The sequence below is a fragment of the Oncorhynchus tshawytscha genome, linkage group LG30 (assembly GCF_018296145.1).
Source record: "Oncorhynchus tshawytscha isolate Ot180627B linkage group LG30, Otsh_v2.0, whole genome shotgun sequence".
NCBI classification, from domain to species: domain Eukaryota; kingdom Metazoa; phylum Chordata; class Actinopteri; order Salmoniformes; family Salmonidae; genus Oncorhynchus; species Oncorhynchus tshawytscha.
In genome coordinates this window covers 51,819,649-51,832,535 of record NC_056458.1, presented here as the reverse complement: position 1 = coordinate 51,832,535, position 12,887 = coordinate 51,819,649, and the positions used below count along the sequence as shown (strand labels likewise).

Here is a 12,887-nt window from a genome sequence, read left to right as displayed (position 1 = left end):
TCCTCTCCCTCCTCTCCTCTCTCTCCTCTTCTCTTCTCTTCTCTGCTTCGTCTTTCCTCCCATCTGCCTCTCCTCTCTCTAGACAAGACCCTTCAGTTCCAGACAGACCTGATCTTTCCCATGATAGCAGGCCTGGTGGTGATAGGCTGTACCACATTGCTCGCCATCATCTCTCGCTGGAGGTGGATCACACAGGTAACACAGAAACACACATGTTTTTTTTTACTGTCCTTGTGGGAACCAAACAATTGATTTACATTCAAAATCCGATTTTCCGCTAAACCTTATCCTAACCCTAACCCCAAATGTAGCCCTAATTGTAACCTTAACCCTGAAATTAAAATAACATTTTTCCTTGTGAGGACTGGTGAAATGTCGTCACATGTCCAAATTGTTATTGTGTTTACTACCCTTCTGGTAACAACAAGGATAGTAAAACCAAAACACCAAACACACAAAGACAGAGATAACATAACACCCCACTTCCTGACACTCTGATTCTGTTTCCTGTTTCCTCACAGTGCTGCAAGTAGGAGGATCTGAGCCTGCCACACCTCCGACCACAGCCAATAAGATCAGAGAATATGGCCATGAATCCACTCCATTGGACAGAGGGAAACCATGAGGTGTTCTATACTGATGAATAGCTGTTGGGATGTACCGTATGACTGATTTCATAATAATATAATCTACCGTTGTGATATGAAAATATTGTATTTCTACTTCAAATTAAAGAGAAACTCATTCATATATTTAACCCAGTCTGTTCGATATGATACTGTGTCGTTGATGTGCTGTCTTCGGATAGTTGTGGTGTGGCCAGAGTGGTGCTCTGGAGGGGCTAGGAGGGGCCAGAGTGGTGCTCTGGAGGGGCCAGAGTGGTGCTCTGGAGGGGCCAGAAGGGGCCAGAGTGGTGCTCTGGAAGGGCCAGAGTGGTGCTCTGGAGGGGCCAGGAGGGGCCAGAGTGGTGCTCTGGAGGGGCCAGGAGGGGCCAGAGTGGTGCTCTGGAGGGGCCAGAGTGTTGCTCAGGAGGGGCCAGAGTGGTGCTCTGGAGGGGCCAGAGAGGTGCTCTGGAGGGGCCAGAGTGGTGCTCTGGAGGGGCCAGAGTGGTGCTTTGGTAGGGCCAGGAGGGGCCAGAGTGGTGCTCAGGAGGGGCCAGAGTGGTGCTCTGGTAGGGCCAGGGGTTATTTGTACCAGGGTAGAGATGACTGGGCTGAGGAATTAGGTGCTGATCTATGGTGAAGTATTGTGTGTTTCCTCTGTGTTCCAAGCTGGCAAGGCTGAACTGTGACCTCTGAGTCAGACAGGCAGTGTTCTTCCTGTCACCATTTCATCTGTCTAGGGCTCGTTAAAATACTGTTAAACATTTACTGCCACTGAGTCAAAGGGACAGGGACACACACACAAACATACACACACACACAACACACACACACACACACACACACACACACACACACACACACACACACACACACACACACACACACACACACACACACACACACACACACACACACGACAGACATACACACACACACATACACACACACACACACACACACAAAAGGGCACACACGCACAGACGCAGACACACACACACACACTCACACACACGCACAGACATACACACACCTCATATAAAAGGTTATTACAGACTCAAGGACGTCGCTGGTTGAGAACTCTGTAAAATAACACATTTATTGGGATCACATAAAACAATGTCAAATCTGTTAGTTAAACGGCTGGGTTCCAACATGTCCTGTTAGTTAAACGGCTGGGTTCCAACATGTCCTGTTAGTTAAACGGCTGGGTTCCAACATGTCCTGTTAGTTAAACGGCTGGGTTCCAACATGTCCTGTTAGTTAAACGGCTGTGTTCCAACATGTCCTGTTAGTTAAACGGCTGGGTTCCAACATGTCCTGTTAGTTAAACGGCTGGGTTCCAACATGTCCTGTTAGTTAAACGGCTGGGTTCCAACATGTCCTGTTAGTTAAACGGCTGGGTTCCAACATGTCCGGTTAGTTAAACGGCTGGGTTCCAACATGTCCTGTTAGTTAAACGGCTGGGTTCCAACATGTCCTGTTAGTTAAACGGCTGGGTTCCAACATGTCCGGTTAGTTAAACGGCTGGGTTCCAACATGTCCTGTTAGTTAAACGGCTGGGTTCCAACATGTCCTGTTAGTTAAACGGCTGGGTTCCAACATGTCCGGTTAGTTAAACGGCTGGGTTCCAACATGTCCTGTTAGTTAAACGGCTGGGTTCCAACATGTCCTGTTAGTTAAACGGCTGGGTTCCAACATGTCCGGTTAGTTAAACGGCTGGGTTCCAACATGTCCTGTTAGTTAAACGGCTGGGTTCCAACATGTCCTGTTAGTTAAACGGCTGGGTTCCAACATGTCCTGTTAGTTAAACGGCTGGGTTCCAACATGTCCTGTTAGTTAAACGGCTGGGTTCCAACATGTCCTGTTAGTTAAACGGCTGGGTTCCAACAGGTTGCTGCTGATGAGATGTCAGACACACGATTTAAAACCATCATTTCTCTGATAAGTGACCCATAACCCCCTGGATGGGTCTATTGTATTACCAGTTGTACTGGGAGGCTTGCTGTATTTTATAATAAAATATTTTAGGTCCATTTATTGGGAAACAGTTGGGAGGCAGATGTTTAAAAAAAAGCAGACGTTTTTAAATCAATATCTAATCATTTCTGGATAACAACGAAGCGCCATACTGCAATAGATTTCCATTAAAAAGGGAAGAATATGCATTTTTAGCAAAAAATACATTTCTCAAGAAGGAATTTAGCTATTTTAACTGTGAATGGTGTGAGTGGGAAGGGGGAAACCGTAAAACTAGCTCTTATTGGCTTAGAGGTTTGGAACTGTCTTTATTATTGGTCTATTAACTATTGTACCTCATGGTGATGTCACCAAGCAGGTCAAAACTCTGTCCCACCAAAACAGACTAAAGTTTCAAACGGTCATTTCAATGAGTACACAATGCAGAGGATGTTAAAGATTTTTTTTTTTTTTACATTTTATTCCAAAACAATCACACTGTTTAAATTAAATCAAATCAAATAAATCAAATCAAATTTTATTTGTCACATACACATGGTTAGCAGATGTTAATGCGAGTGTAGCGAAATGCTTGTGCTTCTAGTTCCGACAATGCAGTAATAACGAACAAGTAATCTAACTAACAATTCCAAAAAAAACTACTGTCTTATACACAGTGTAAGGGGATAAAGAATATGTACATAAGGATATATGAATGAGTGATGGTACAGAGCAGCATAGGCAAGATACAGTAGGTGATATCGAGTACAGTATATACATATGAGATGAGTATGTAAACCAAGTGGCATAGTTAAAGTGGCTAGTGATACATGTATTACATAAGGATGCAGTCGATGATATAGAGTACAGTATCTACGTATGCATATGAGATGAATAATGTAGGGTAAGTAACATTATATAAGGTAGCATTGTTTAAAGTGGCTAGTGATATATTTACATCATTTCCCATCAATTCCCATTATTAAAGTGGCTGGAGTAGAGTCAGTGTCATTGACAGTGTGTTGGCAGTAGCCACTCAATGTTAGTGGTGGCTGTTTAACAGTCTGATGGCCTTGAGATAGAAGCTGTTTTTCAGTCTCTCGGTCCCAGCTTTGATGCACCTGTACTGACCTCGCCTTCTGGATGACAGCGGGGTGAACAGGCAGTGGCTCGGGTGGTTGATGTCCTTGATGATCTTTATGGCCTTCCTGTAGCATCGGGTGGTGTAGGTGTCCTGGAGGGCAGGTAGTTTGCCCCGGTGATGCGTTGTGCAGACCTCACTACCCTCTGGAGAGCCTTACGGTTGAGGGCGGTGCAGTTGCCATACCAGGCGGTGATACAGCCCGCCAGGATGCTCTCGATTGTGCATCTGTAGAAGTTTGTGAGTGCTTTTGGTGACAAGCCGAATTTCTTCAGCCTCCTGAGGTTGAAGAGGCGCTGCTGCGCCTTCCTCACGATGCTGTCTGTGTGAGTGGACCAATTCAGTTTGTCTGTGATGTGTATGCCGAGGAACTTAAAACTTGCTACCCTCTCCACTACTGTTCCATCGATGTGGATGGGGGGTGTTCCCTCTGCTGTTTCCTGAAGTCCACAATCATCTCCTTAGTTTTGTTGACGTTGAGTGTGAGGTTATTTTCCTGACACCACACTCCGAGGGCCCTCACCTCCTCCCTGTAGGCCGTCTCGTCGTTGTTGGTAATCAAGCCTACCACTGTTGTGTCGTCCGCAAACTTGATGATTGAGTTGGAGGCGTGCATGGCCACGCAGTCGTGGGTGAACAGGGAGTACAGGAGAGGGCTCAGAACGCACCCTTGTGGGGCCCCAGTGTTGAGGATCAGCGGGAGGAGATGTTGTTGCCTACCCTCACCACCTGGGGGCGGCCCGTCAGGAAGTCCAGAACCCAGTTGCACAGGGCGGGGTCGAGACCCAGGGTCTCGAGCTTGATGACGAGCTTGGAGGGTACTATGGTGTTGAATGCCGAGCTGTAGTCGATGAACAGCATTCTCACATAGGTATTCCTCTTGTCCAGATGGGTTAGGGCAGTGTGCAGTGTGGTTGAGATTGCATCGTCTGTGGACCTATTTGGGCGGTAAGCAAATTGGAGTGGGTCTAGGGTGTCAGGTAGGGTGGAGGTGATATGGTCCTTGACTAGTCTCTCAAAGCACTTCATGATGACGGATGTGAGTGCTACGGGGCGGTAGTCGTTTAGCTCAGTTACCTTAGCTTTCTTGGGAACAGGAACAATGGTGGCCCTCTTGAAGCATGTGGGAACAGCAGACTGGTATAGGGATTGATTGAATATGTCCGTAAACACACCGGCCAGCTGGTCTGCGCATGCTCTGAGGGTGCAGCTGGGGATGCCGTCTGGGCCTGCAGCCTTGCGAGGGTTAACACGTTTAAATGTCTTACTCACTTCGGCTGCAGTGAAGGAGAGACCGCATGTTTTCGTTGCAGGCCGTGTCAGTGGCACTGTATTGTCCTCAAAGCGGGCAAAAAAGTTATTTAGTCTGCCTGGGAGCAAGACATCCTGGTCCGTGACTGGGCTGGGTTATATATTAAAATTACAATGCCTTCGGAAATTCTTCACACCCCTTGACTTTTTACACATTGTGTTGTGGTACAAAGTGGGATGAAAATGGGTTTAATTGTAATTTCTTTGTCAACGATCTACACTAAAATACTCTGTACTGTCAAAGAGGAACCATTCAAAAGTTTGGACAGATCTACTCATTCCAGGGTTTTTCTTTATTTGACTATTTCCTACATTGTAGAGTAATAGGGAAGACATCAACACTATGAAATAACATACGGAATCATGTAGTAACCAAGAAGTGTTAAACAAATCAAAATATATTTTACATTTGAGATTCTTCAAAGTAGCCACACTTTGCCTTGATGACAGCTTTGCACAGTCTTGGCATTCTCTCAACTAGCTTGATGAAGTAGTCACCTGGAATGCATTTCAATTAACAGGTGTGCCTTGTTAAAGTTAATATTTGGAATTGTGTTGTTTCTTAACCCTTGTTTGGGGCTGCGACCCATTTTGAATGTTTACTAAAAGAACAATGACACAGTTCATCATTGTTTCAACCTGAGACTACAAGATAATGTATACCTTCCTTTTCTGTGACGAACATGTAGAATAACACATTTCCATTGAGCGCACTGGACCTCCCTATAATATATGAATATATTAATATTATATATGTGGTGTTCTGGTCCACTGGACCTCCCTATAATATATATTATATATGTGGTGTTCTGGTCCACTGGACCTCCCTATAATATATTAATATATTAATATTATATATGTGGTGTTCTGGTCCACTGGACCTCCCTATAATATATTAATATATTAATATTATATATGTGGTGTTCTGGTCCACTGGACCTCCCTCTAATATATGAATATATTAATATTATATATGTGGTGTTCTGGTCTGGACCCCCCTATAATATATTAATATATTAATATTATATATGTGGTGTTCTGGTCTGGACCCCCTATAATATATTAATATATTAATATTACATATGTAGTGTTCTGGTCTGGACCTCCCTATAATATATTAATATATTAATATTATATATGTGGTGTTCTGGTCTGGACCCCCTATAATATATTAATATATTAATATATTCCCTATAATATATATTATATATGTGGTGTTCTGGTCTGGACCTCCCTATAATATATTAATATATTAATATTATATATGTAGTGTTCTGGTCTGGACCCCCTATAATATATTAATATAGTAATATTATATATGTGGTGTTCTGGTCTGGACCCCCTATAATATATTAATATATTAATATTATATATGTAGTGTTCTGGTCTGGACCCCCTATAATATATTAATATATTAATACTATATATGTGGTGTTCTGGTCTGGACCCCCTATAATATATTAATATATTAATATTATATATGTGGTGTTCTGGTCTGGACCCCCTATAATATATTAATATATTAATATTATATATGTGGTGTTCTTCTGGTCTGGACCTCCCTATAATATATTAATATATTAATATTATATATGTGGTGTTCTGGTCTGGACCTCCCTATAATATATTAATATATTAATATTATATATGTGGTGTTCTTGTCCACTGGACCCCTATAATATATTAATATATTAATATTATATATGTGGTGTTCTGGTCTGGACCCCCTATAATATATTAATATATTAATATTATATATGTGGTGTTCTGGTCTGGACCCCCTATAATATATTAATATATTAATATTATATATGTGGTGTTCTGGTCTGGACCTCCCTATAATATATTAATATATTAATATTATATATGTGGTGTTCTGGTCTGGACCCCCTATAATATATTAATATATTAATATTATATATGTGGCGTTCTGGTCTGGACCTCCCTATAATATATATTATATATGTGGTGTTCTGGTCTGGACCTCCTATAATATATTAATATATTAATATTATATATGTGGTGTTCTGGTCTGGACCTCCCTATAATATATTAATATATTAATATTATATATGTGGTGTTCTGGTCTGGACCCCCTATAATATATTAATATTACATATGTGGTGTTCTGGTCTGGACCCCCTATAATATATTAATATATTAATATTATATATGTAGTGTTCTGGTCTGGACCCCCTATAATATATTAATATATTAATATTATATATGTGGTGTTCTGGTCTGGACCCCCTATAATATATTAATATATTAATATTATATATGTGGTGTTCTATAATATATATTATATATGTGGTGTTCTGGACCCCCTATAATATATTAATATATTAATATTATATATGTGGTGTTCTGGTCTGGACCCCCTATAATATATTAATATAGTAATATTATATATGTGGTGTTCTGGTCTGGACCCCCTATAATATATTAATATATTAATATTATATATGTAGTGTTCTGGTCTGGACCCCCCTATAATATATTAATATATTAATATTATATATGTGGTGTTCTGGTCTGGACCCCCCTATAATATATTAATATATTAATATTATATATGTGGTGTTCTGGTCTGGACCCCCTATAATATATTAATATATTAATATTATATATGTGGTGTTCTGGTCTGGACCCCCTATAATATATTAATATATTAATATTATATATGTGGTGTTCTGGTCTGGACCTCCCTATAATATATTAATATATTAATATTATATATGTGGTGTTCTGGTCTGGACCCCTATAATATATTAATATATTAATATTATATATGTGGTGTTCTGTCTGGACCCCCTATAATATATTAATATATTAATATTATATATGTGGTGTTCTGGTCTGGACCCCCTATAATATATTAATATATTAATATTATATATGTGGTGTTCTGGTCTGGACCCCCTATAATATATTAATATTATATATGTGGTGTTCTGGTCTGGACCCCCTATAATATATTAATATATTAATATTACATATGTAGTGTTCTGGTCTGGACCTCCCTATAATATATTAATATATTAATATTATATATGTGGTGTTCTGGTCTGGACCCCCTATAATATATTATATATTATATATGTGGCGTTCTGGTCTGGACCTCCCTATAATATATATTATATATGTGGTGTTCTGGTCTGGACCTCCCTATAATATATTAATATTATATATGTAGTGTTCTGGTCTGGACCCCCTATAATATATTAATATAGTAATATTATATATGTGGTGTTCTGGTCTGGACCCCTATAATATATTAATATATTAATATTATATATGTAGTGTTCTGGTCTGGACCCCTATAATATATTAATATATTAATATATATGTGGTGTTCTGGTCTGGACCCCTATAATATATTAATATTATATATGTGGTGTTCTGGTCTGGACCCCCTATAATATATTAATATTATATATGTGGTGTTCTGGTCCACTGGACCCCCTATAATATATTAATATATTAATATTATATATGTGGTGTTCTGGTCTGGACCCCCTATAATATATTAATATATTAATATTATATATGTAGTGTTCTGGTCTGGACCCCCTATAATATATTAATATATTAATATTATATATGTGGTGTTCTGGTCTGGACCCCCTATAATATATTAATATATTAATATATTAATATTATATATGTGGTGTTCTGGTCTGGACCCCCTATAATATATTAATATATTAATATTATATATGTAGTGTTCTGGTCTGGACCCCCCTATAATATATTAATATATTAATATTATATATGTAGTGTTCTGGTCTGGGTCCCCTATAATATATTAATATTATATATGTGGTGTTCTGGTCTGGACCCCCTATAATATATTAATATCATATATGTGGTGTTCTGGTCCACTGGACCCCCCTATAATATATTCATATTATATATGTGGTGTTCTGGTCTGGACCCCCTATAATATATTAATATTATATATGTGGTGTTCTGGTCCACTGGACCCCAAAAATGGCAAAAATGTGGTACTCATGAGTGCATAGGGATGGGAGAGTCTGTGGCCAGGAACATAAAAAAACAGAAATCGTGATGGCCATGGACAATTTTATTTTACCTTTATTTAACTAGGTAAGTCAGTTAAAAACAAATTCTTATTTTCAATGACAGCCTAGGAACAGTAGGTTAACTGCCAGTTCAGGGGCAGAACGACAGATTTGTACCTTGTCAGCTCAGGGGTTTGAACTTGCAACCTTTTAGTTACTAGTCCAACGCTCTAACCACTAGACAACCCTGCCACCACACAATGCAACAAAAGGAGAGGTGGACAATTTAGACAAGCTGGTGACTGGCCACAGCTGCAAAAGAAGAACCCTACGCTGGCATCTTGTGATATTCTTCAACATCTTGGACATCTCGGCGTACAATGCGTTGGTCATCTGGATGGCGTTGAACCCAGATTGGGGCAGAGGGAAGCTCCAGAGGAGCTGGCCAAGGCATTGGTAAGACCTCACATCCAGAGGAGGCAACATATCCCAAGGACCCCAGCTTCTGCAGCCATTCGGATGACTGCCTTGCCTGGTTCACCAATTACTTTGCAGACAGAGTTCAGTGTGTCAAATCGGAGGGCATGCTGTCCGGTCCTCTGGCAGTCTCTATGGGGGTGCCACAGGGTTCAATTCTCGGGCCGACTCTTTTCTCTGTATATATCAATGATGTTGCTCTTGCTGCGGGCGATTCCCTGATCCACCTCTACGCAGACGACACCATTCTATATACTTTCGGCCCGTCATTGGACACTGTGCTATCTAACCTCCAAACAAGCTTCAATGCCATACAACACTCCTTCTGTGGCCTCCAACTGCTCTTAAACGCTAGTAAAACCAAATGCATGCTTTTCAACCGATCGCTGCCTGCACCCGCATGCCCGACTAGCATCACCACCCTGGATGGTTCCGACCTTGAATATGTGGACACCTATAAGTACCTAGGTGTCTGGTTAGACTGCAAACTCTCCTTCCAGACTCATATCAAACATCTCCAATCAAAAATCAAATCAAGAGTCGGCTTTCTATTCCACAACAAAGCCTCCTTCACTCACGCCGCCAAGCTTACCCTAGTAAAACTGACTATCCTACCGATCCTCGACTTCGGCGATGTCATCTACAAAATGGCTTCCAACACTCTACTCAGCAAACTGGATGCAGTCTATCACAGTGCCATCCGTTTTGTCACTAAAGCACCTTATACCACCCACCACTGCGACTTGTATGCTCTAGTCGGCTGGCCCTCGTTACATATTCGTCGCCAGACCCACTGGCTCCAGGTCATCTACAAATCCATGCTAGGTAAAGCTCCGCCTTATCTCAGTTCACTGGTCACGATGGCAACACCCATCCGTAGCACGCGCTCCAGCAGGTGTATCTCACTGATCATCCCTAAAGCCAACACCTTATTTGGCCGCCTTTCGTTCCAGTACTCTGCTGCCTGTGACTGGAACGAATTGCAAAAATCGCTGAAGTTGGAGACTTTTATCTCCCTCACCAACTTCAAACATCAGCTATCTGAGCAGCTAACCGATCGCTGCAGCTGTACATAGTCTATTGGTAAATAGCCCACCCATTTTCACCTACCTCATCCCCATACTGTTTTTATTTATTTACTTTTCTGCTCTTTTGCACACCAATATCTCTACCTGTACATGACCATCTGATCATTTATCACTCCAGTGTTAATCTGCAAAATTGTAATTATTCGCCTACCTCCTCATGCCTTTTGCACACATTGTATATAGACTCCCCCCTTTGTTTTCTACTGTGTTATTGACTTGTTAATTGTTTATTCATGTGTAACTCTGTGTTGTCTGCTCACACTGCTATGCTTTATCTTGGCCAGGTCGAAGTTGAAAATGAGAACTTGTTCTCAACTAGCCTACCTGGTTAAATAAAGGTGAAATAAAAAATAAAAAATAAATAAATTGTTAGGAGGGTTCAGGAGGATGCTGGTACCTCATCCGCCCGACCCACAGAACCAACAACGCCAATACCTGAAGTAAGAGTGAGTGATGTTGTTGCATGTGTGTGTGTCTAACTCTCCTACCTTGGCCTGATGTAACTATATATGTGAGTGAGTGAGTGAGTGAGATTCCTGAACTAAGTGTTTTCATCATTCTAGATTGCAGCCGGTAGCAATAAGAAGAAGCGCTGTGATGTGTGTGGACCCAAGAAGGACAGGAAGACACAGTACTGTAACGGTTTTCTAGTGGTGATGAAGGAGAGTCGGACCAAACTGCAGCGTGTCGATTGCGATCCATATTTATTAAACAAAACGTAAACACGACTAAACACTAAACACTACAAAACAATAAACGTAATGAAAACCGAAAACAGCCTATCTCGTGCAAACTAACAGAGAGTACAAGTAAGACACTAAGGACAATCACCCACGACAAACTCAAAGAATATGGCTGCCTAAATATGGTTCCCAATCAGAGACAACGATAAGCACCTGCCTCTGATTGAGAACCACTCCAGACAGCCATAGACCTTGCTAGACAACCCACTAAGCTACAATCCCAATACCACCACCAAAACCCCAAGACAAACACACCACAATTACAAAAACCCCATGCCACACCCTGGCCTGACCAAATACATAAAGATAAACACAAAATACTTTGACCAGGGCGTGACAAGTACACAAGTATCAAGTGCAAGAAATACATTTTGCAACACACACAGTAAACCTTTGTCCCTCATGCGGTGTGTAGACCAGCCTTAATTTGTGTTCAATGGGGCTCATTTATCATTTCCATAAAATACTGTATGTAAAATATGTCCTTCCAATTTGTTCAGTTCAACGCAATAAACATCAATAGTGATGAAAACCTTGTTTAATTTTATTTGTTCAAGTTAAACATTTATTCCACCCATGTTTTGACTATAATTGCTTTTTTGTTCACATTTTATTAAAGAGAAAACTCATATTATTAGCTTTTATTGATAAATGTGATCTAGCAGGAAAATGGCAAGTATTAACGATGAATGCTGTCTGCTTGTACTTGATAAAAGTCAACATCTAAGAATTAAGTATTTTTAGGTCAATTGTTATGGCTGTATAGTTCTAAAAACCCAATAATGATGTGGGTCCATCAGACCCACGACATTGGGTGAAAAACTAAAACATGAACACCACAGAAGGGCGTTTGAGCCAATCAGTTGTGTTGTGACAAGGTAGGGGGGTAAAAAGACAAACATCCATATTATGGCAAGAACAGCTCAGTTAATCAAAGAGAAACGACAGTCCATCATTACTTTAAGACAAGAATGTCAGTTCATCCGGAAAATGACAAGAACTTTGAAGGTTTCTTCAAGTGCAGTCGCAAAAACTATCAAGCGCTACGATGAAACTGTCTCTCATGAGGACCGCCACAGGACAGGAAGAGGAAGAAAGGAAAAGGATGTGTTTATTACTGCAGCTCAAATGAATGCTTCACAGTTCAGGTAACAGACACATCTCAACATCAACTGTTCAGAGGAGACAGCGTGAATCAGGCCTTCATGCTCGAATTGCTGCAAAGAAACCACTACTAAAGGACACCAATAATAAGAAGATACTTACTTGGGCTAAGAAACACGAGCAATGGACATTCGACTGGTGGAAATCTGTCCTTTGGTCTGATGAGATTTTTTGGTTCCAACCTCCGTGTCTTTGTGAGACACAGAGTAGGTGAACGGATGATCTCCACGAGTGTGTTTCCCACCGTGAAGCATGGAGGAGGAGGTGTGATGGTGTGGGGGTGCTTTGCTGGTGACACTGTCTGTGATTTATTTAGAATTCAAGGCACACTTAAAACTTCTTAAAGCTAGGGGGCAGAATTTTCACTTTTGGATAAA

At 40.7% G+C, this 12,887-nt stretch overlaps 1 protein-coding gene across 1 annotated transcript in view; it reads left to right on the top strand.

The window, feature by feature from the left end:
• Positions 1-757, top strand: part of tmigd1 (transmembrane and immunoglobulin domain containing 1) — a 6,891-nt gene extending 6,134 nt beyond the window's left edge. The window contains exons 5-6 of the mRNA XM_042309548.1: positions 83-195; positions 522-757. Of these exons, the coding sequence (XP_042165482.1) occupies positions 83-195; positions 522-533 (125 nt within the window). The 3' untranslated portion in view covers positions 534-757. The remainder of the gene's footprint in view (positions 1-82; positions 196-521) is intronic.
• The last annotated feature ends 12,130 nt before the right edge of the window (positions 758-12,887 follow it).